Source organism: Macaca nemestrina, chromosome 2, assembly GCF_043159975.1.
Source record: "Macaca nemestrina isolate mMacNem1 chromosome 2, mMacNem.hap1, whole genome shotgun sequence".
In the NCBI taxonomy this organism is placed as follows: Eukaryota; Metazoa; Chordata; class Mammalia; order Primates; family Cercopithecidae; genus Macaca; species Macaca nemestrina.
The window spans coordinates 97,257,543-97,279,129 of record NC_092126.1 but is presented as its reverse complement, the minus strand read 5'-3'; the positions used below and the strand labels follow the sequence as shown (position 1 = coordinate 97,279,129).

The window sequence follows — 21,587 nt, the reverse complement described above, 5'->3', positions numbered from 1 at the left end:
GTGTGGGACAGATAAAGAATTCACTCAAGCAGTCCTAAGAGGCACTTTATTGCATAGGATTTGGGGACTGTGGCTCTCTCCCCTTCCACTGTGCTGCAGGGAGCTCAGAGGATGGAGGGGAGGGTGTGTGGGGTGGGAGGAGCGGGAGAGAGCACAGGCAGGCACTTCTTGTGGGGGCAAGAGGGCTCTAGGGAGGGAGTAGGAAGCAGTGGGGGACAGGCTGGCACCAGCCTACACCTTCCCAGCACCAAGAGGCCAGTCCTGGGCGGCAGTGTCTAGTGTGTTGGGTGGGGCGCCAACCCAAGCAGCAGCGGGCAGCCTTCACACGTTTGCTGGGCTGTAGCACAGCAGGTGTAGCTGCAGGTTCTGGTCCCAGTGGCGCAGTAGCAGGAAGAGCCCCCGGGCTGCGGCCTTGAGGGCGGCCAGATCAAGGCCGTCAGGCAAGTGCTGGGCCCGCAGCCAGCAATCAGCCTTGGCTGCTGTCAGTTCCCACTCGCCAAAGGCAGCAGCGCATCGGTGCTCTAGCCAGGCGAGCGCCACGGCAGTGGCCCAGGTCCGGCCCCGCAGGTCGGTGCCGCCCAGCCCTTCCGCCCCCTCCGAGGCCTCGGTATCTGAGCCCCGCCCACTGTCCACCTGGCCCGGACCCTCGGAGCCCGAGCTGGGGGACGGGCTGCAGGAGGCTGTGGCACTGTCACCCTGACCAACACCAGGGCCTAGAAGTGCCCAGGGCAATGAGGCCGAGGTGGGGCTGAGGCTGGCACGGTGCACGGCAAAGGGCGAGGCGCGGCAGAGGCGCTCCTGCGAGATGCGCACAGCGGCACAGAAGGGCGCGTCCAGGCGGAAGGAGCCTGGTGCCTCCTGCAGCCGCACCTGAGGAGAGAGGAGGTGGGGGGAGAAGCGAGCTTAGACAGCGCCTGGCCCCGGCGGCGCCACCCTCCACCTCCCGAGTCCTCACCAGGGGCAGGTAGTCATGGTCGATGCCTTCACTGTTGTTGGCCTGGCCCAGGTCAGGTCTACAGAGTTTGTGACGGCGGCCCAGGCTAAGCCGAGAGGGAGAACGGGGAGGTGGGCAGCGAGGACCTTCCATGGGAGTGGCAGCGTCCCCCAAAGCACACTTGGAGTTGCCATTTCCGTCCGAGTCCCAGGCGCCTGCTGGAGAGCCTCCCTGAAGTCCTGCAGTGGGGATCATCAGTGCCAGCGGGTGGTCTCTAAGTCCAAGTGCCCCTACCCTTTCCCTACCTTTAGAGTAGACAACAGTAGGCAGAGGAGCTGCATCTAGACGGCTGTGAGCGGCAGGAGGGGTTCCTAGGGGCTCAGCTGGCTCTGCAGGGGCACAGGGGACAGGAGTCAGGTTTGTCCAGGAGAGTGGCCAGTGAGGTGAGAGCTGCACCTGAGAGGTCACCAGAAGAGGCCCCTACCTGAGCTGCACACCTGCAGGACCCCAGGCAGGACCTCCCTAGTGGTAGCATCCACAGCTACAGGGCAAGTGAAGCAGGAAGGGGCAGAGCTGACCTTACTTGTCTGAAGGGCTCGAAGCCAGCACCTCCGGGCATGGCCTGTGGAACCAAGGAGCGGTCTGTGGAACCCTTACCACCCACCCTCTACAGAGGGCTCATAGAAAAAATTGCAGTATTCTCCCCAGCTTCTCCCTCTATCAACTTTAACAGAGTAGATTGCCTTGCTAGGCCCAGAACCAGCTCAGACTCCCCGACTTTGACAAGAAGTGGTCAGGCTGAACCTTCAACCCGTAGCAGAACAAGGGCCCCCTGGCTGCCCAGAATTCAGCACTCTGGACACCACCCAGAGGAAGCACCTTTTCTTCCACCTATTTCTGCACTAACAGAACTTGGAAATATTCTCTCTTCGTGATCCAGTGTGGTAGCCACTAGTCACATAAGACTATTGAGTACTTCAGCTGTGGCTAGTGCAACTGAGGAAATGAACTCTAAGTATTTTCCTAAATGACAAAGATTTGTTTTAATGTGTGGGTGCTCTGAATCATTACAGGATCACATTGCCCTCTGAGCTGGCTGCTAGGAAGCTTGTCAGTCCTGGATCCGATCCTTGCAAGAGTGTATCACCTCACAGCATGCACCTTTAATATAATATAACCTCATTCTCAGTTTCCTTTTATTTTTACTTTTTCCCATAGCCCTGCTTAATTTTTTATCTTGTCTGTCATGAGCCTCAAATCCTTTGTGATGAAAGTGAGGTATGGAGAGTGACCAAACACACAGACCTCTACCTTTGCTGCTTTTAGCCCATGCCTTTGGGCCCTGACTGGACCCATGAGCCACTCACCCCGGTCTGCTGTGGTCTCGGCCCCTCCTCGGAGGGCCAGCTGCTCATTGTCCCGGACCACAGAGGCTGCTGTCAGCCGATGGAGTGCTTGGTCCCAAGCAGCTTCTCTTACAGGAGGTGAGGGAGGCTGTGAGCCATCTCCAGGTCCCCACAGTGTCTCCAGCCCAACACCCACCTCCCAGCACATAGGCTGCTCCCCACACAGGCCCCGGATCACCACATGGCAGCGTGGAGCCTGGGGAGGCACTGCCGGAGGGGCCGGCTCCCCACTGGGAGGCACAGCCGTGAATAAGAAGGGTGGTTCCATCAGCATGTCCCAGTCCATGGGGGCTGGGGAGAGCAGGCTTCCTGGGAAGGCAAGACAGGGGCATGAGCAGAGTGGTCCTCTGGGATTTACCTCCCCAAGGCCTCCTTGGTGTCAGGGAAACCAGCTCCCCATCCAACACTTACCTGAGTCATCCAGGCCTTGTCCCAATTGTTGGCCTGGCTCAGGACTTGGGCCATCTAGTATTGCACCCAAAGAGGGTTTCCGAGGTCGGCCGGGGACTTGGTTTGCCCGGCCTGGAGGTGAAGAGAGGCTTCGGCCAGCCAGAGCCGCTCTGTGCTGACGGCCCAGCACCTCAGTACTCAAGGCCCCCACCTGCAATGTGAGATATGGGGGCCACTGGTCAAGGAATGCAGAACCCCTGACCATCATACATGGGTGCACAGCTGGCCCATGCCCCTTGTCTGAAACCCTGGGTGGCCACTCACCACCTTGAGGAGAAAGGCCAAGTTCCTTATGGCCTATAATGACCTCTGGCCTTGGCCCCTTCCCAGTGTCATCCCACTCCACTTCCTATTTCCCACTTGTGGTTGTTGCTTGTCTCTGTTTTCGTTTATGTCTTCTCCCTCTCTGCATGACTACCTTGTGCTTATTCTTCCAGATATGGCTCTGACTTTCCTGAGTCCCTCAAGCGGAGTTAGTCACCCTGACTTTAAGCCCCCATAATACATGTCCTTGTGCTCATCACTGGTTGTTACATGGTATTATCATTGGGGATTTACCCACCTTTCTCTCTAGCTAGACTTAATAGTAAGCTCCACATAATGTCTGGCACACAGCAGGTGGTAAATAAATATTTGCTGGATACAAGGTGAATGAATGTGGGTTGGATCATACCTTGAATGGAGCCGGTGTGGGTGCAGGCAGGGGACAGGAGCGGGAGCCTGCAGGTTCTCCCCAGGCCAGACTGCGGCAACCTTGCTGAGAAGGGGGCTCCAGGGGAGCACTACCTTCGGGGGAGCCAGGGCCCTGGGAGCCTGGGGACTCACTGCTGCCTGTGGAGCCTGGGCCTGGCTCGGGGCTGGCAGAGCAGTGGGTGAGCACATACTGCTCCCGAATGTACGAGGACTGGAAGATGCGGCGCCATATGGCTGTGTCAGAGGAGGGGTTGGGTCCAGGATCCGTGACTGGGTCTGTCAGAGCATCAGTACCTGCTGGGAGGCAGTAGAATGGACCCCAGCCCTGACCCCTCCCAGTACCCACTCCAACATAGCCACACACATACACCTGGGCACTCACTCCGCTCCAAGTCCCCGGCAGCCCATGGGCTGGACAGTTCTGCTGACACGGTGCCTGTTCCCAGTGGCTCCGAGGTGCCAGTGGGCTCAGTGCCAGGGCTGGCAGCAGATGGGGCCTCTTCTGGGGATGGAAACACGGACCCACCCAAGCTCTGCCAGCCAGGCTCTTGGCCCTAGAGAGAGTATTATTGGGAAAAAATTAGCTGCAGTTATATGCTACCTCCTTCCAAACAGGATTTTTAGATGGCTTATAGCAAGAGGCAACAAAGCTAATAAACCAGAAACAAAAGACCAATACTAAAGAAGGAGGAAGCAAACATGTTCACCGTAAGGCTTAATAGAGCTGCTGGGAAGCTGAGCTTTAAGTTTGGCCCTGAGCTCCCTGGCAGCCAGGCAAAAAAAAAAAAAAAAAAAAAATTCTATTATACAGCTCTCATGATCAAAAAGGAGGAAGTATGCATAGTTCTTCTAAAGAGATAAGGCTTTTCATTAAAAAATAACTACCATGTCTCCAGCTCCTACTGTGTCAAGTGTCCTGCCAAGACTACTCACTTTATGACCCCTGATGACAGCCACCTGTGAACAACATCATTTCCATATGAGGAAATGGGTCAGTGAGGTGAAGTGACTTGCTCAAATCAAATGGCTGGCAAGTGACAGAGCTGGGATTAGAGATTGCGCCTAGGTTATGCTCATCCATAACTGCGTGTCCCAGAAAATACATTGGCTGGTGCTTTCTGTAGGGAACTATGTGAAGCCTTGAGCAAGCCTTGACAGAAACCTCATAGCAAATGCGGGTGCTGTTTTCTGTGGCTGTGTGCTTTAATGACCTTGGGTAAAAAATCAGGGGCAACACTTTGCAGGACAACTCAGTGGAAGACCCCATGAAGGCGGCAGGGTGTGGTCATCTTGGGGGACCCAGTGTGATCTCTGTGGAGCCCTAGGGGATAGTAGAGGAGCTTGGTAGAGAGAGGCACAGAGAATGGAAAAAGGGTTTGGAAGAGATGCGGGGACTTCAGCCATCCCAGGCCCCCCTACCACACCCTAGCCCCCCTACCATACCCTAGCCCAGGCCTACCCCTGGTGGGCGGGGCCGGAAGCCATCCACCCTGAAGAGTGAGCAGTAACCGAGGAGCTGGTCCCCAGGGTAGAGTGCTGGGATCTCCCGGGGGGTCAGCAGTGCCTCCACGGTGTCGGGCACAAACCAGTCCACAGAGATATCACTCAGGGCAGGCTCCAGTGCCTTCCGCAGAGCCTGCACCAGCTGTGGGGTGGCCAGAGGGAGGACATGGGAGGGAAAGAGGTGTCATACAGCCAGACACAGGAGGAAGGCTGCCTTTCCCTTGATGCCATCTGCCCAGCCCCTGAGCTGATGGGGCACAGGTTCAGGCTGGGGTCAGGAGAAGGAATGAGGGTAGGAGCAAGCAGGGGGCCTGAGTGCTCAGTTCTCAGGATTTGGTCTGTCTCCTGGCCTGAGCTTTGCCACATGGATGGGGCAGGACTGTGAAGATGAGGCTCAGTTCCAGGACTAAATGAGATTCAGAGGGTGGTCAGAGACAGTGTCCCGACACCTTTGGCCTTCACAGCACCGACAGCTCTTCCCTGGTGCAGTGGGGAGAAGGCCTGGTGAGGGCGCCAGGAGCCCCCATGGCCTGCCTGAGTTCTGTTTCAGACTTGATGTGTAACTTGGAAGAAAAACTTTCAGGTGTAGGGAACAGGGCCCAGGCTCAAGCTCACCATGGGCTGCAGCCTCTGCCCAGGCCTCAGGAAGTAGGCCTGGCCCCTGCTGAGGGCAGATAAACCCTGGAGCAGCTGGTGGCAGGTGGGCCCCAGCCCAAAGGAGAAGCATCTGATGAGGGAAAGGAAGCAGCTGTGATCTTCAGGAGCCCCTTGTGGGGGCTCAATCTTAGGCATCTGGCTCTGCCCATCCCATACCTGGCTGTCCCCCTGTGCCACCTCATGAGCTCCAGGGTTCGGTGGGTAGTGGCAGCCATGGGTGAGGCAGCAGTGAGCAGGAACAGCTGCCGAGGGTAGGCCCTGTGCTGGGGCTGCCCCATGGCCCAGTCCAGAGCAGCCAGCACGTCTGGAGGCCCGCTTGGAATCTTCAGGGTCTCAATGCTCTCACAGATCAGCTGCACAGCGTCCTGGAGAGAGAAGGCACAGGCTGGGATGCACTGGGATGAAACCTCTATGTAAGACCCCCAGAATCCCTGGACCACACTCACATCACTGCAAGGCCGGCTCTCTGGGAAGAGTGGCTGCACCAACGTCCCAAACACGGCCAGGTTGATAAGCGTCTGAGGCGGGAGGGACTTCACAGCCAAAACAATGGCATCCTGTGGACAGCCAGGGAGGGCGGCATGAGGCCAGCCCCATGGGCCCTGATAGAGAGCAAGGGAAGCCAGATCGCTGCCTTATCCAGGCTGTGATTCAAATGAGAGGCTGTGGTAACCTGGGAGAGGTCCTGGATGTTAGGGAAAGCCTCTGTGCCAGTGAGTCCCCGAGTGTGTGTGAGAGACTGTGTGTGGGACTCTGGAGGTATACAAGAAACTTGAGTCTCCCCGTGATTGGAGTGACTCCCTGTGACTGAGTGCGAGTCTATGTATGAGAGGCTCTTGGAATCCTGGAGAGACATGTGTGTGCGTGAATATGAGCAAGAGAGCGTGACAGTGTCTGTTTGGCGGTTGCAGCAAGGCTGCTCTCTACAGGAATCCCCTGAGGAGTTGCCATCTGCTTCCTCTTTGGAAGATGGTGTTTGAAGCAACAAGGTAACTCCTGGCTTCAAGAGGCTGCCCCCAGCCCACCACAGACCTACTGCCCCACCCCACCCCCAGGCCTGCCCACACCACACCCGCACGGGCCTTGTGTGCCGCGCTGCTGCCATCCAACAGGAAGAGTAGCTCCCGAGTAGCTGTCCCCAGGTGTCCGGGCTTGGAGCTCAGGTCCGGGCAGAAGCTCAGCACCAGCACAGGGTTCAGCAGGATGTCCTTGTGGAAGCGTCGCTGCAGGAACCACACCTGAGCAGGGGAGTCCCAAATCAGCCTGGGCAAGGCTTAGTGCTACTTTGTTGAGGCTGGGCAGTGGGACTGGTTCTGGGGCCTTTTTCTGTCTGATCCACCCAGAGGGGACATCTTTTTGTAGTAATTAGAATAAAGGCAGGGGCAAAGGCTGGTGGCTGTCCTCTGTTTATATCAGACCTAGCCTCCATCCTCTGAGACACACCCCAGAAAGATTCACATCGGCCCTCCAGTGACAGTACTCATCTGCCCTCTGTGATGGGGGGTGGCAGCTGTGTAGAGATCTTGCTGAGAAAGAGGCCTCCCCGTGCCCATCCCAATGTGAGCCTGCTTGCCTGCTCCTTGTGCACAAATGCAGCCAAGGCCGGGGGCCAGGCCAGGCTCCTATGGCAGTACCTGCCGGTCCCCATCACTGTCCCTTCGCTGTAGCCTCTGGAAATCTCGGCGGGCCCTTACCCGGGCCTCATATTCTGCTGAGCTCAGGCTGCCGCCCTCCAGCATCAGGTGTGGCTGATGGGGCTCTGAGAGGAGAGGACACAATTCTGTCAAGGAAGTCCCTGCCTCTGGACCCCAAGTGCCCAGTTTCACTGTCTGGGAGGAGCCTGCAGGTCCAGCCTTCCTACACCACAGGCTCCGCCCTCACAGATGACTCAGTCCATCTGGCTGGGGCCCAGAAACCTGTACTTGAGAAATGCTTCCCCCATTCATACAGAAGCAAGTCAGGGGTGACCCACGGTGTGTCCCAGTCTCTCACCACTGGGGTGTAGCAGGATCTCCAAGGCCCGGTCACAGTGGTGGCCCTCTGCCAGTGTGACACAGATGGTGGCTGCAGAGCTGGCATGAGGGGGGGCATCTGCCCGCAGGGCATGAGAGGGGCTCTCCAGGCCTAAGGGACACAGAGGCAGGAAGGGGAGATGCAGCCATCACACCTTCCCAAGGACAGCAATTGTTGGCAGGGGTCATGGCTGATTCAGTCAGCTCTCAGAGTCTGATCTATAGGGGTCAGATGGACGAGGGAGGATGTGCCTGCTTTCATGGGCAGGGAAGTAGATTCCAGCTGGGTTTCTGGCTGGTTGAAGAGTCATGCATCAGCCAGGTGCTGATTTAGCATCCACCCCCCACCTTCTGCATAAGGAAAAGCTACTTCCTCACGGGTACTGGTCCCATTGTAGTATCTCTCTTCCCACTGGTGGGTGAGATGAGATATAAATAAATTACCTTGATAAAATTAGGGGTGTGTGTGTTAGGTAGAGGTGACCAGGGGATGCTCCCACTGCTAACCCAGATGTTCTTGAGGCTTGGGTCCCTGTCTTTTTGTCCTGTGTCCCTCCTATCCCTGAGCCTTATTTCCTTTCCAGTCACTACACTGGGAGGAGTGGGCATCTGAAAAGAGGGCAGGCCAGCCAGATGCACCCACCTGCAAGCAGGCATGGCCCAGTCACCAGCATCTCGAAGGAGAAGGTATATGGGGCAGGGCATCGGGCAGGGCCTGAGAACACGTCCTGAGGGGCAGCTGGCTCCTCCCATGCCAGCCCTTCCTCCTGAGGGCTGCCCACCCCGAAGCAGCTGGTGGGGCTGGAAGGGAGCACGAGGAGGGTCACTGGGCCACCGTGAAGGCCCCTAACCCCTCCGGCTGACTGGCCCCAGCCCTTCCTCACCCTTCCCATCCCCTGGGGTACCCTACCAATGCCCCCTCACCCGCACTAGACCCAGAGAAGCCGAGGGAGGGACGAAGAGAATCACCATAGGCCCAACCTGTCGTCACAGAGCCCCGGAGGCCTGGGGGGCCCCAGCGGGCCTGGCGGGGCCAGTGGGGTGAGCACAGTGGGCAGGGCCACATGCAGCACCCCGTCAGGCCTTGAGGGCAGCTCCCGGCTGCTGTGCAGGGTCACTGTCATGGTGCCAGCCGCGGCGATAAGGCCTGTGGGCAGCACCAATGTGGACCGGGCCTGGGCCAGATCCAAGACAAGATGACCTATGATGGGTGAGAAATGGGGTCAGAGCACGCTGGGAGCAGAGAAGAGGGAGGAAGCTAGAGGTGGGAGCAGGCATCGGGTCAGGGAGCCTGGGCAAAGGGGACTTTGCGTGTTGGCACTAGGCTAATGCATTGGTGACACAGGATGGAGGCATGAGATGAATGATAGCAGGGGAGGCAGACTAACTGTGGAAAGATCTGGCTGTCATCAGGCAAGAGCTCAGTGACATCCTTGCTAATGGAAGGCTGAAGAGAAGGGGCCATGTCCACTCTCAAGGCCCTGGGAATACCAACACCCTCTGCCCCTCTCCCCCTGCCTGCCTCTTTCCATTCAGCCCTTGGCCACCATCCCTTGTGGATAGACATCTCCCTGTAGCCTGGGACCCCACTCTGCTCATAAATTTCCTGCTCATGAACCATCAGGAGCTCCCCCATTGCCCACTAAGGTGGCTCCAGAATTATCTACTCCTCCCAGGCAGGAGGAACAAAGAAGCAGGAAGCAGGCTAGAGGACATAAAGCTCCATTTGCACACTGCACACACTGTTTTATTTAGCTCCTAGGTTTCTTTGGGGACTCGTGGGGCTGCTAAAGGAATAATGACCAGCCATGTACAGTGGCAGCTGTGTACACCACCGACGTGGTCTGGCCCCAGCCCACCTTCACAGCCCTACTGTACCTCACTTCCTCACAATGACCAATTGTTCATCCTTTCAGTAAATACTTGCTGAATAACTGAAGGGAAGAAAAAGATGGAAAGAGAGAAAGAAAGGGGCTTCCATTCCAGCCAATTGACATAGTGGAGAGAGCACAGCATCAGGTTTTAAATATCAGCTCTGTGACCTCTAATTGAGTCCTTTGGCAACTGTCTTGTTCTGAGGAGCCTGTTTCCTCATCCATAAAGTGGGGATCATAATAACTCTGTGATTGTGGGGAGGAACAAATGAGGTATGCAAAGCACCCAACATGTAAGTCAGTGACCCCAGCTATGACTTTCAACCCCCATAACAGGAGGGAGGGGGATTATCGCCCTTCCATCCCTCATAACAGGAAGAAGCCAGCATTACCCACTACTCAGGATTCAAATGAGGTGATACTAGCAATTGTAAACTGTAAATCACTGTAAACATGAGGCATTTTATTGTCATTACCCACTATAACCTACTTATAAGCATTTGCTTATACTGTTGCCCCTACCTTCCACCTAACTGAGTCCTACCCTTTCTTGCAGACAAATGCTGGCTCTCCCTCCTTCTGGAACATTCCTGGGGCCTCACCCCAGAGCTCACTCTAGCCTCTAACCATGAGCCTCCCAACCTGCTGGGCTTATGCCAGCTCTCAACACCACCAGATTCTGTTCCTCTTCTTACCTGGATTGTAAATCCCATGGGCAGGAATCAAAGGCATGTATGAATGAATCAATGAAAGAACCAGGTGCAAACACAGCGCACAGCACAGGGCTGGGCTTCTGTCCCTTCCCCAGGCACTCGCTGGGTCTCATAGTGCCAGGTTCTGTGTGAGGTGCTGGGATTTGGAGATGCTCCAGCGGGGAGACAGACAGGCAGATCTGTGACAATGACTCCCCCTGTAAGTGCCATAATGGAGGGGGCACAAAAGGCTGGGGAGCCAGGAAACAGTGCAGCTAATTATTTGTGGGGGAGTCAGGGAGAGTTTCCCAAGGAGTGACGTTTAGTGGATTTTAAAGGACAAGTAGGAATTTGCTCAATAGAAGATGGGAAGACAGAGCACAGAGGTAGGAAGGGACCTGTCAGTCAGTGTGGCCAGTGGCGATGGTACCTGGTGTGTGGGATCGCGGGGAGAGGGATGGAATGGGGTGAGACTGAGGGCCTTGGCTGCTAGGCACAGGAGTCTACACTTGATCCACTGGCCCACGCGGGACCTGGCTGAGGTGTGCAGCCTAAAAAAGTAAGGGGGCAGAGGGGACCAGCTGGGGAGAAGGCTCCCTTTGCAGCCCCCTAGAGAGACCCGTCTCCTGGGCTGTAAGGGCTGCTGGCGCCCCCGCAAGCCCTGTGCTGCCTGCTGTGTCTGTCTCCCTGGCTGTGAACCTCAGGGTCATGTTCTCCCAGCACCTGGCACAGGTCAGGTGCCCAGCCCACGACTGTTGAATACGAGGATGAGCCAATGAATGCACAAGGCAGAGCCTGGAGGAAGGCGGGGGACGGGCGTAGGCCGAGCGGGTGCGGGAGCCTGAGCTGCGCCGGGCCTTCAGGAGCGCAGGTGCGGGAGCGTCGGACTCACCCTGCGCGCAGCGGCGGGGCGTCGGGGTCCCTAACCCGGGGCCCAGAGCGCGGCAGCAGGCGGCCTGCGAGCGGCGCCGGCTCTGCAGCTGGAAGGAGACGCGCCGTCCGGCGGCCTCGGCCTCGAAGCCGGACACCACCTCGGCCTCGGCCAGCGGGTACACGAACACGCCTGCGGAGGGCGGCGGGAGGTGGCGTCGGACCCCGCCCGGTTCACCCCCCGCCCCGCCCGCGCCCCACCCGGGCCTCACCGTCCACCGGGTGCGGCTGCGGGTTGCGGTAGGTGAGCCGGGCCCGCACGCTGAGGCAGGGGCCGTTGGCGCAGGCCCGGACCCAGGAGTCCGTGAGCGGCAGCGGCGTCCAGCTGGAGGGGCAGTACAGGCCGGGCATGGCGCCGGGAGGCCGGCCCTACGCTAACCGGCCCGGGGAGCTGGGCGCAAGGTGACGGGGCGCCCACCCCGCGCCGAGGCCAGCGCGAGAGTCTCACTCCAATGCCCGGACGGGGCCTGTCGGGGCGCGAGGCCGAGCGGGGGCTCCTGCGGGCGACAGGTGGCGGGGGAGATAAGGGGGCGGAGGGCGTGGAGGCGAGGGGGGCATCCTCACGCGTTACCTGGTCAGCCGGGCCGCGGAGGGTTAATGATTAACGCGCGCTCGGGCGCCCAGCAGTCCCGCCGAGGCTCCCCCGGGGGTGGGGGCGGTCACAGCTGTTCCACCGCCCGCTCCCAACCTCGCTGCCACCCCCGTACCTGCCGGCCCCCCGGGGCTCCCCGCGGCCGCCAGCTGTCGGAAGCGGCGCGGGTGGAGATGGAAGATGCTCCGGGAGGGCGGAGGTTTAAAGGGTCCGAATTCCACCCCCCCGAGGCCTCTGGCCCGGCGAGGGACGGCGGGGGCAGGGTGGAGGGGGCGCCGAAAGGGCCTCGGTCTTTCTCTCCCTGGTGCCTCATCCGACCGGGGTGCTGGCTGGAGTGGAGGGGTTAAGGGTGGGAAGAACGAGCTGGGAAAGCGAAAAGAGGGGTTCTTCGGGAGGCAAGCCCGGGAGAGGTGTCGGGCCAGGGGAGAGTCCATGGGAGCCGCCAGGGCATCGCTTCCCACCCCGGCAGAGCTAATGTGGGAGGAGGGGGCACCTGCAGTCGCCGCGGCCCGCGCTGGGGATGCCGCGGGCTGGCTCTGGGGATCGCCCCCCTCCCAGTGGCAGCCTCAGCCTCACCGTCGCGTCCTCCGCGATTTCTAGGCGCCCACGGGATCCGTGTGGTTAGTGCCGCCTCTGCGTCCCGGGTGGCCCTGGGTCCCGGCACCTGCCGGCCGCCAGCTAGCGACTCTGGCTGCAGCGGCTCTGAGTCCCCGCAGGGGCGCGGGCCCTGCCGGCGGTGGTCCCGCCCCGGTTCTGAGAGGCCGCCCCTCCAGCCTGCCGTAGCCCCGCCTGCTGCTGCTGCGGCGGGGCTGGCGCTCTCCCCTCCCTCGGGCGAGGTACCGCCTCCGCGCCAGCCGCGGCAGCCCGAGCCAGACTGGGCACCGCAGTGCAGGGACCGCGTTCCCGCCGCCGCACGGATCCCCGTCACTGCGGGACCGAGGCCTCAGAGACCCCACCCTTTCCATTCTTCAGGAATAAGGCGTCCTGCAAGTGCCACCCGCACTGCCGCGACCCCAGCTATCCAATGGGACGGCATCCCATTCCCCAGCCCACCCCACCCCCTGCCCTGGGTGGCTTCCCATCGCTGCAGAGACCCTCCCTCCTGACTGCAGCGAACCTCAGCCCCCCATCACCGTCACCGCAGGACTCTTCCCGCAAGAAGCCAGCCCCTTTCCTTTGCAAAGTGCTCTTCATCACCGCAGAAAACCTCCCCCATCCCTGCAGGTACTTTTAGTTCATGCAGCCACTTCAGTGACCACTCACTCCAAGCAGGGATTCTTCATCACTGCAGCGACCTCCTCCCACCCCCAAACAACCGGCCTTGGCATCGCTGCAGTGCCAACTACCCACTTCTGCTGGGGTGGGAGGGTGTGCACGATAGCTCCGTCAGCCTGTAACCCCTTGGTCTCTTCAGTTGTGCGGGTCTTGGGAGTGAAGCCTTCCAGCCTGAAGAGCCTTCTCATGGCTGCAGACTGCCCCTTCATAGCAGTGACCCCCACCCATCACCGCAGCGCCTGAAGAGAAAACATCTCTGCTTGTCAGAAGGGCCCCTTGTTATTGGCAGACTTTGCATGTGCTTGACAGTGTTATACTGTCAAAAACTAGGAAGGTCCGGTAAACCTCTCCCAGGACCCCCGAGGGAGAGTCTGAGAGCCCTGGGGAAAGGAGGGGAGATGACCATGTTTGGGGGTCATCCATGTAAGCTTTTTGACAGAGGCCACACTGAGATTCTGCAGAGAGAGCTTGAGGAGAGCTGGGGGTGGACAGCCAGTAGGAAGTGGACTTTCAAGTGGGGCCCATGGTTCTCACTCTTCCGCATTAACTCTATCCTTCTAATTTCAACCACTATCACCAATGATCATCCCCTGGGGGGCTCCCTGCCTCCTTGAGCATCTGAGCCCTCAACCCCAACCATCTCTCTTTTGCTCACCCCACTTAGCATGGTGGAGAGAACTCGACCTTTTCCCAGGGAATTTCATGGGTGGAAGGTGCACAGGAACGATATAGGGAGCACAGACACAGTCATATGGACCCAACACACAGGGAGCTCCAGCTGGGTCCTAGCCCTCTTTCCATACTGCCTGGGCCATGGTTCCATTCACCTCTCTCCCCCTTTCTCTACTGAGTGTGTTCTCAGCTTCATCCTGAATGAGGGTCCCTCTTTCAGGCCTAGGGAGAAACAGTGGATGGGCTGATGGTCCCTCCAGGTGATCCAGGGCCTCAGGTAGGACCAGCCCTGGTCCTGAGGGTCTCACAAAGGTCCACGCAGTGGTCACCTTTCCACAAGCACCTTGTGCTCTGCCCCTTCTACAAATGAACCAAGAGCTACATGTAGCCCTTGGACAAACATGAGTTTGCAGACAGCAGTCATTAGGGAGGTCTCCGACACATGGAAATGGAAAAAGAGGTCCTTCTGTTTGGTCCTGAGGAGAGCTTGGATGTAAGACAGCCTCCCAGAAAGATAGCATCCCTATCAGAGACCAGACACACACATTGGCAGAAGCCAAACTTTGCTGGAAAGCTGGACCAGCCCTGAGATCTTGCTAGGAAGGCCGCCTTAGCTGAGGCAAATGGAGGGAGAGACAGATGAATGGCTCCACAGAAAGCGCAGGGTACTCTGCAGGCTGAGGGGCAGGGGGTGGGGAGTCAGTGCTGGCTGCCTGGAACCTGGGGTGGGGTAGTAAGAAGGGTCTCTGGTGTGTGATGTTCCCCTTCCTGAGTCCAAGTGATCTCATTGTTCAGTTCCCACCTATGAGTGAGAACATGCGGTGTTTGGTTTTCTGTTCTTGTGATAGTTTGCTAAGAATGATGGTTTCCAGCTGCATCCACGTCCCTACAAAGGACACAAACTCATCCTTTTTTATGGCTGCATAGTATTCCATGGTGTATATGTGCCACATTTTCTTAATCCAGTCTGTCACTGATGGACATTTGGGTTGATTCCAAGTCTTTGCTATCGTGAATAGTGCTGCAATAAACATACGTGTGCATGACGAGTTGATGGGTGCTGACGAGTTGGTGGGTGCAGCACACCAACATGGCACAAGTATACATATGTAACAAACCTGCATATTATGCATATGTACCCTAGAACTTAAAGTATAATAATAAAAAAAAAAAAAGAAGGGTCTCTGAGGTCCAGCTGGAAGGCCCTCTGGTGGTGAGGCAGCAGCATGGCAGCCAAGGGCAGAAGGTGACGGCACAGGACAGCGCAGGAACCATGTTCCAAGAGGAGATCCGAGGCCAGCCTGAGGGATAGCATGGAGTGGGCTACGTGGTAGTCATAGGAGTATAGATGATATAGATATAGATATAGATGATATAGATATATAGATATATTTTTTGAGACAGAGTTTCGCCCTGTTGTCCAGGCTGGAGTGCAGTGGAGCAATCTCGGCTCACTGCATGCAACCTTTGCCTCCCAGGTTCAAGTGATTCTCCTGCCTCAGCCTCCTGAGAAGCTGGGATTACAGGTGAGCACCACCATGCCCGGCTAATATTTTGGATTTTTAGTAGAGACAGGGTTTCACTAAGTTGTCCAGGCTGGTTTTGAACTCCTGAGCTCAGGCAATCTGCCTGCCTCAGCCTCCCGCAGTGCTAGGATTACAGGCGTGAGCCACCTTCCCCAGCCCATAGGAGGATATTGAGCTGAAAAGATTTAGCCTGTGCCTAGAAGAGTCTCACACTTCAGTGAAAAGGGCAGAGAAATATGCAGTTACAGTAGCTTGAGATAAGTGCTGCATTACAAGAGTGATGGATGTTATAAAAGCTTTTAACTGGTTGGCGGTGACTCACACCTGTAATCTCAGCACTTCGGGAGCCTAAGGCAGGAGAATCCCTTGAGACCAGGAGTTCAAGACCAGCCCAGGCAACATAGTGAGATCCCCATCTCTAATAAATAAATTAATTAATTAATTAATTTAAAAATTAGCCAGATGTGGTGGTGTGTGCCTGTAGTCTTAGCTACTTGGGAGGCTGGGACAAGAGGATCCCTTGAGTTCAGGAGTTCAAAATTACAATGACCTATATGATTGTACTTCATTGCACTCCAGCCTGGGCAACAAAATCAGACTCTGTCACTAAAAAAATTAATTAAGGCTTGGAATAGTGGCTCATGCCTATAATCCCAACACCTTGGGAGGCTGAGGCAGGAGGATCACTTGAGCCCAGGAGTTCAAGACCAGCCTGGGAAACATGGTAAAATCCCATCTCTACAAAAAATTTAAAAATTAGCTGGGTGTGGTGGCACATGCCTTGGGAGGCTGAGGTGGGAGGACTGATTGAGCCCAGGAGGTTGAGGCTGCAGTGAGCTGTGACTCAGCCACCGCACTCCAGCCTGAATGACACAGCAAGACCCTGTCTGGAAAAAAAAAAAAAAAAAAAAGTGTTTAAATTTTTTTTTTTTTTTTTTTTTGAGATGGGGTCTTGCCCTGTCACCCAGGCTGGAGTGCAGTGGTGCAATCTCAGCTCACTGCAACCTCCGCTGCCTCCCGGGTTCATGCCATTCTCCTGCTTCAGCCTCCCGAATAGCTGGGACTACAGGCGCCCACCACCACGCCCGGCTAATTTTTTTTTTTTTTTTTTTTTGTATTTTTAGTAGATACGGGGTTTCACCATGCTAGCCAGTATGGTCTCAATCTCCTGACCTCGTGATCTGCCCACCTCGGCCTCCTAAAGTGCTGGGATTACAGGCGTGAGCCACCATGCCTGGTCTAAAATTTTTTAACATTTCTTCTTCTTATTATTTTTGAGACAGAGTCTCGCTCTTGTTGCCCAGGCTGGAGTGTGATCTTGGCTCACTGCAACCTCCACCTCCCAGGTTTAAGCTATTCTCCCGCCTCAGCCTCCCAAGTAGCTGGGATTACAGGTGCCTGCCACCACGCCTGGCGAATTTTGTATTTTTAGTAGATACGGGGTTTCACCATGTTGGTCAGGCTAGTCTTGAACTCCTGACCTCAGGTGGTCTGCCCACCTCAGCCTGCCAAATTGGGATTGCAAGCGTGAGCCACCGTGCCTGGCTTTTTAATTTTTAAATTGACAAATATTGTATATATTTATAATGTATTGTGGCCACCAGGGTCCCTATCCAGGCATCTGCTCACCTCAGCCACCACCATGCTGGCCTACAGAGTGCTGCTTTTCCTCTGATCTGGCCCAAGAGGGAAGATTCAAACTTGGCCCCCAGGATACCACTGCCCAGACTGGGGATAGAACATATCAATAAATCTTAACTGGCCTGGTGTGGTGGCTCATGCCTGTAATCCTAGCACTTTGGGAGGCTAAAGCAGGAGGATCCCTTGAGCCCAGGAGTTCAAGACCAGCCTGGACAACATAGGGAGACCCGGTCTCCATAACAATTAAAAAAAAAAAAAATCTTAACCAAGGGTGGTAGTGATGTGGGGAATAGGGTGAACCTGAGGGAACCAACTTAGAAAATGGCACTCAGCCAGGTCTTCTTGTTGCAAAGTACGACTCAATTATCTCCTGCTTATGGGCTGCCTGTCTGCCCTGGGAGGGCAGAGGTCTTGCTTCCCCAAAGTTTAGATGATCTACCCTCTCAGATTGGAGCTCCAGAAGAGATACACCTAAAGAAAGAGAGGAATTTTGCCTCTTGCTGTCTAAAGCTTGACTTCCAAAATCCCAGCCTCTGCCTGAAACCCAAATTGGAAGATGGTTTAGTTCATTCATTCATTCGTTAACTCAAGAAATATTTCTTGTTGCAGCCTATGACGTGCTACAGCTGGAACTACAGCAGAAAACAAGACAGTAGCAGCACGAAAGACGTCAAACAATTCAGCAACTTTTAAACTTTGTATTTGAAAACAACTTCAAAACTTCTACAAAAGTTGCAAAGAAAGCATTTTTTTCTAAATGATTTCAAACTAAGTTTTACACATCATACCTGTTTACCCCTAAACACTTTGGTTTGTCTTTTATTTTCTTTCTTTCTTTCTTTTTTTTTTTCCCCCCCAGAGACAGGGCCTCACTCTGTCACCCAGGCTGGAGTAGAGTGGCACAATCATAGCTCACTGCAGTCTTGAACTCTTGGGCTCGAAGGGTCCTTTCCCCTTGGCTTCCCAAAGTGCTGGGGTTACAGCTGTGAGCCACCATGCCCAGCCAGTTTGTGTGTGTGTGTGTTTAGTTTTTTTTTTTTGAGACACAGTCTCACTGTTTCGCCCATGCTGGAGTGCAGTGGCTCAATCTCAGCTCACTGCAACCTCCACCTCCCGGATTCAAGTGAGTCTCATGCCTCAACTTCCAGAGCAGCTGGGACTACACTTGCATGCCAGCATGCCTGGCTAATTTTTTTATTTTTATTTTTATTTATTTTTAATTTTATTTATTTATTTATTTGAGATGGAGTCTCGCTCTGTTGCCCAGGCTGGAGTGCAGTGGTGCAATGTTGGCTCACTATAAGCTCCGCCTCCCAGGTTCACGCCATTCTCCTGCCTCAGCCTCCCAAGTAGCTGGGGCTACAGGTGCCCACCACCACACCTGGCTAATTTTTTTGTATTTTTAGTAGAGATGGAGTTTCACCCTGTTAGCCAGGATGGTCTCAATCTCCTGACCTTGCGATCCACCCGCCTCGGCCTCCCAAAGTGCTGGGCTTACAGGCGTGAGCCACTGCGCCTGGCCTACTTTGTTTTGAGATGGAATCTCACTCCATTGCCCAGGCTGGAGTACATTAGAGCGTGCGCAATCTCAGCTCACTGTGATCTCCGCCTCCTGGTTCAAGTGATTCTCCTGCCTCAGCCTCCTGACTAGCTGAGAATATAGGCGCCCACTACCATGCCTGGCTAATTTTTGTATTTTTAGTAGAGACAGGGTTTCACCATGTCACCCAGGCTGGTCTCGAACTCCTGATCTCAGGTGATCCACCTGCCTCAGTCTCCCAAAGTTCTGAGATTACAAAGGTCCAGGCAGTAGCCACCTTTTCATAGGTGTACCATGCCTAGCCCAGTTTGTGAGCCACAGTGCCTGGCCCAGTTTGTGTTTCTTAAGAACAAGGACATACTCTTACATAACAGATTTAACTTTGAAACAATATTATTATCTAAACTATAGTCAATATTCCCATTTTACTAATTGTTGCAAAATATTCTTTATAGATACTCCCCTCTCCCATTCAATCCAGGATCACAGGTTGCATTTAGTTGATAGTTTGCTTTAGAGTCTTTTATTTGTTTGTTTGTTTTTTGAGATGGAGTGTTGCTCTTGTTGCCCAGGCTGGAATGCAGTGGCACAATCTTGGCTTATTGCACACTCCGCCTCTTGGGTTCAAGCGATTCTCCTGCCTTAGCCTCCCGAGTAGCTGGGATTACAGGCACCTCACCATGCCTGGCTAATTTTTATATTTTTAGCAGAGACAGGGTTTTGTCATGTTGGCTGTCAGGCTGGTCTCAAACTCCTGACCTCAGGTGATCCACCCGCCTTAGACTCCCAAAGTGCTGGGATTACAGGTGTGAGCCACCACGCCTGGCTTTTTTTTTTTTTTTTTTTTTTGAGACGAAGTCTAGCTTTGCTGCCCAGGCTGGAGTACAGTGGTGTGATCTCGGCTCACTGCAACCTCTGTCCCCCAGGTTCAAGCCATCTTCCTGCCTCAGCCTCCTGAGTAGCTAGGATTATAGACGCCTACCACCACGCCTGCTTAATTTTTGTATTTTTAGTAGAGACGGGGTTTCACCAAGTTGGTCAGGCTGGTCTCAAACTCCTGACCTCAAGTAATCTGCCAACCTCAGCCTCCCAAAGTGTTGGGATTATAGGTGTGAGCCACCACTCCCAGCTTTTAAGAGTCTTTTATTGGGAGTAGTTTCTCCTTTTTGTCTTTTGTGATACTGACACATTTTACTTGCCAGTCGTTTTGTAGAATATCCCTCAGTTTGAGTTTGTCTGTTGTTTCCTCATAATTAGATTCAGGATATGCACTTTCAGTAGGAACACCACATAAGTGACATTGTATCCTTCTCACTATATCTCATTGGGAGGATGTACATGTCAGTTACTGTTACTGGCAATTTTAACTTTGATCCTTTCAATAAGGTGGTGTGTTAGGGTTCTCCAGGGAAAACAGAACCAACAGAGAGAGAAAGAGAGAGAGAGAGAGAGAAAGAGAGAGAGAGAGAGAGAGAGAACACATATATATATAAAATAAGGAATTAGCTTGTGTGCTTGTATAGGCAAGTCAAGTGCAGGCTGGCAGACTGAAGACCCAGGAGACTGGATGGTGCAGATGAAATTTGGTGGCAGCCTGCTGGAGAATTTCCTCTTTCTCATGGAGGTCTATCTTTTTGTTCTGTTCAGGCCCTCAAGTGATAGGATGAGGAACATTGTGAAGGTTAACTCTGGGTCTTAGCTTGACTAAATTAAGGAAGACCTATTCAGAAGCTGGGGCCGGGCGCAATGACTCACGCCCATAATCCCAGCACTTTGAGAGGCCGAGGTGGGCAGATCACCTGAGGTCAGGAGTTTGAGACCAGCCTGGCAAACATGGCGAAACCCCGTCTCTACTAAAAATACAAAAATTAACGGGTGTGGTGGTGCACACCTGTAATCCCAGCTGAGGTGAGAGAATTGCTTGAGTCCAGGAGGTGGAGGTTGCCATGAGCCGAGATCATGCCACTGCACTCCAGCCTGGGTGACAGAATGAGACTCCATCTCAAAAAAAAAAAAAAAAAAAAGAACGCTGACTATAGTCTGAAAAAATGAAGACTAGAGAAGTGGTAAAGCATTCCTTCTGGGTGCATCTGTGAGGGTGTTTCTAGAAGAAATTGGCATGTGAGTAAGTAGACTGAGTAGGGAAGATCTGCCCTCAATGTGGCAGGGTACCATCCAATCTGCTGGTGGCCCAGATAGAAGAAAAAAGGAGAGAAAAGAATTTCCTCTGTCTCCCTCTCCTGGAGCTGGGACACTCCTTTTCCTGCCCTTAGACATCAGAACTCTAGGCTCTCTGGCCTTGGGACTTACACCAGAGGCCTCCCAGGTTCTCAGGTTGTCGATGGCCTCAAACTGAGACTTACACCATTGGCTTCCCTGGCTCTAGGCCTTCGGACTTGGACTTGGACTTGGACTGCCACATCCCCGGGTCTCCAGCTTGCAGAGGGCTGGCTGTGGGATTGCTCAGCCTGGATAGTCATGTGAGCTAATTTGCCTAATAAATCCTCTCTCATCCATTTATCTATTTATCTGTCCGTCCATCCATCCATCCATCCATCCATCCATCCATCCATCCATCCATCATCTATCTCCTATTGGTTCTGTCTCTCTGGAGAATTGTGACTCATATACCCACCCATATTCTGGAGGACAATGTGCTTTACTCAAAATTCACCAATTTCAGTGTTAATCTCATTCAAAAACACTCCAAGTTGACACATAAAATTAACCATCATGGTGGTTGCTTGCCAGATTTCTCCACTATAATGCTACTATTTTTTTTAAATAATTAAATAAGTACATTTGTAGGGAGACAATTTGATTGTATGTAACTATCCTAATCTTCATCAAAATTTCACCCACCAGTTTTAGCATCCATTAATTACCTAAATAATATTTTACATCAGTTTTATTGAGGTATAATTTACATGTAGTAAAATGCACTATTTTTTATTGTGGTAAAATATACATAACGTAAAATTTGCCATTAGTGATATTTAGCACTTTCGCAATAGTGATTGATTGATTAATTTTTTTTTGAAATAGAGTCTCACTCTGTCGCCCAGACTGGAGTGCAATGGAGCCATCTGGGTTCACTGCAACCTCAGGCTCCTGGGTTCAAGCGATTCTTCTGCCTCAGCCTCCCAAGTAGCTGGGATTACAGGCACCCACCACCACACGTGGGTAATTT

General features: G+C 54.4%; 1 protein-coding gene across 18 annotated transcripts; it reads right to left on the bottom strand.

Annotated features, from left to right (window-relative positions):
* Positions 1 to 29: 29 nt before the first annotated feature.
* Positions 30 to 12,457, bottom strand: LOC105480124 (von Willebrand factor A domain containing 5B2). Of its 18 annotated transcripts, none has more exons than XM_071091380.1 (20): positions 12,320 to 12,457; positions 11,364 to 11,648; positions 11,114 to 11,284; positions 8,580 to 8,856; positions 8,299 to 8,456; positions 7,636 to 7,767; positions 7,278 to 7,402; positions 6,726 to 6,881; positions 6,090 to 6,200; positions 5,800 to 6,008; positions 5,602 to 5,713; positions 4,943 to 5,128; positions 3,866 to 4,037; positions 3,464 to 3,777; positions 2,752 to 2,941; positions 2,302 to 2,649; positions 1,419 to 1,556; positions 1,240 to 1,323; positions 956 to 1,173; positions 30 to 870 (listed from the first exon to the last, which is right to left on the bottom strand). In XM_071091380.1, exons 5-20 carry the CDS (start codon positions 8,327 to 8,329, stop codon positions 322 to 324), a joined length of 3,075 nt encoding a protein of 1,024 aa, XP_070947481.1. In that variant the 5' UTR covers positions 8,330 to 8,456; positions 8,580 to 8,856; positions 11,114 to 11,284; positions 11,364 to 11,648; positions 12,320 to 12,457; the 3' UTR covers positions 30 to 321. The 18 variants fall into 18 exon arrangements, with proteins under 18 accessions (XP_070947481.1, XP_070947475.1, XP_024648104.2 ...); XM_071091374.1 differs by having other exon boundaries at positions 3,464 to 3,780; positions 8,625 to 8,856; XM_024792336.2 differs by having other exon boundaries at positions 8,625 to 8,856.
* Between the last annotated feature and the right edge of the window lie 9,130 nt (positions 12,458 to 21,587).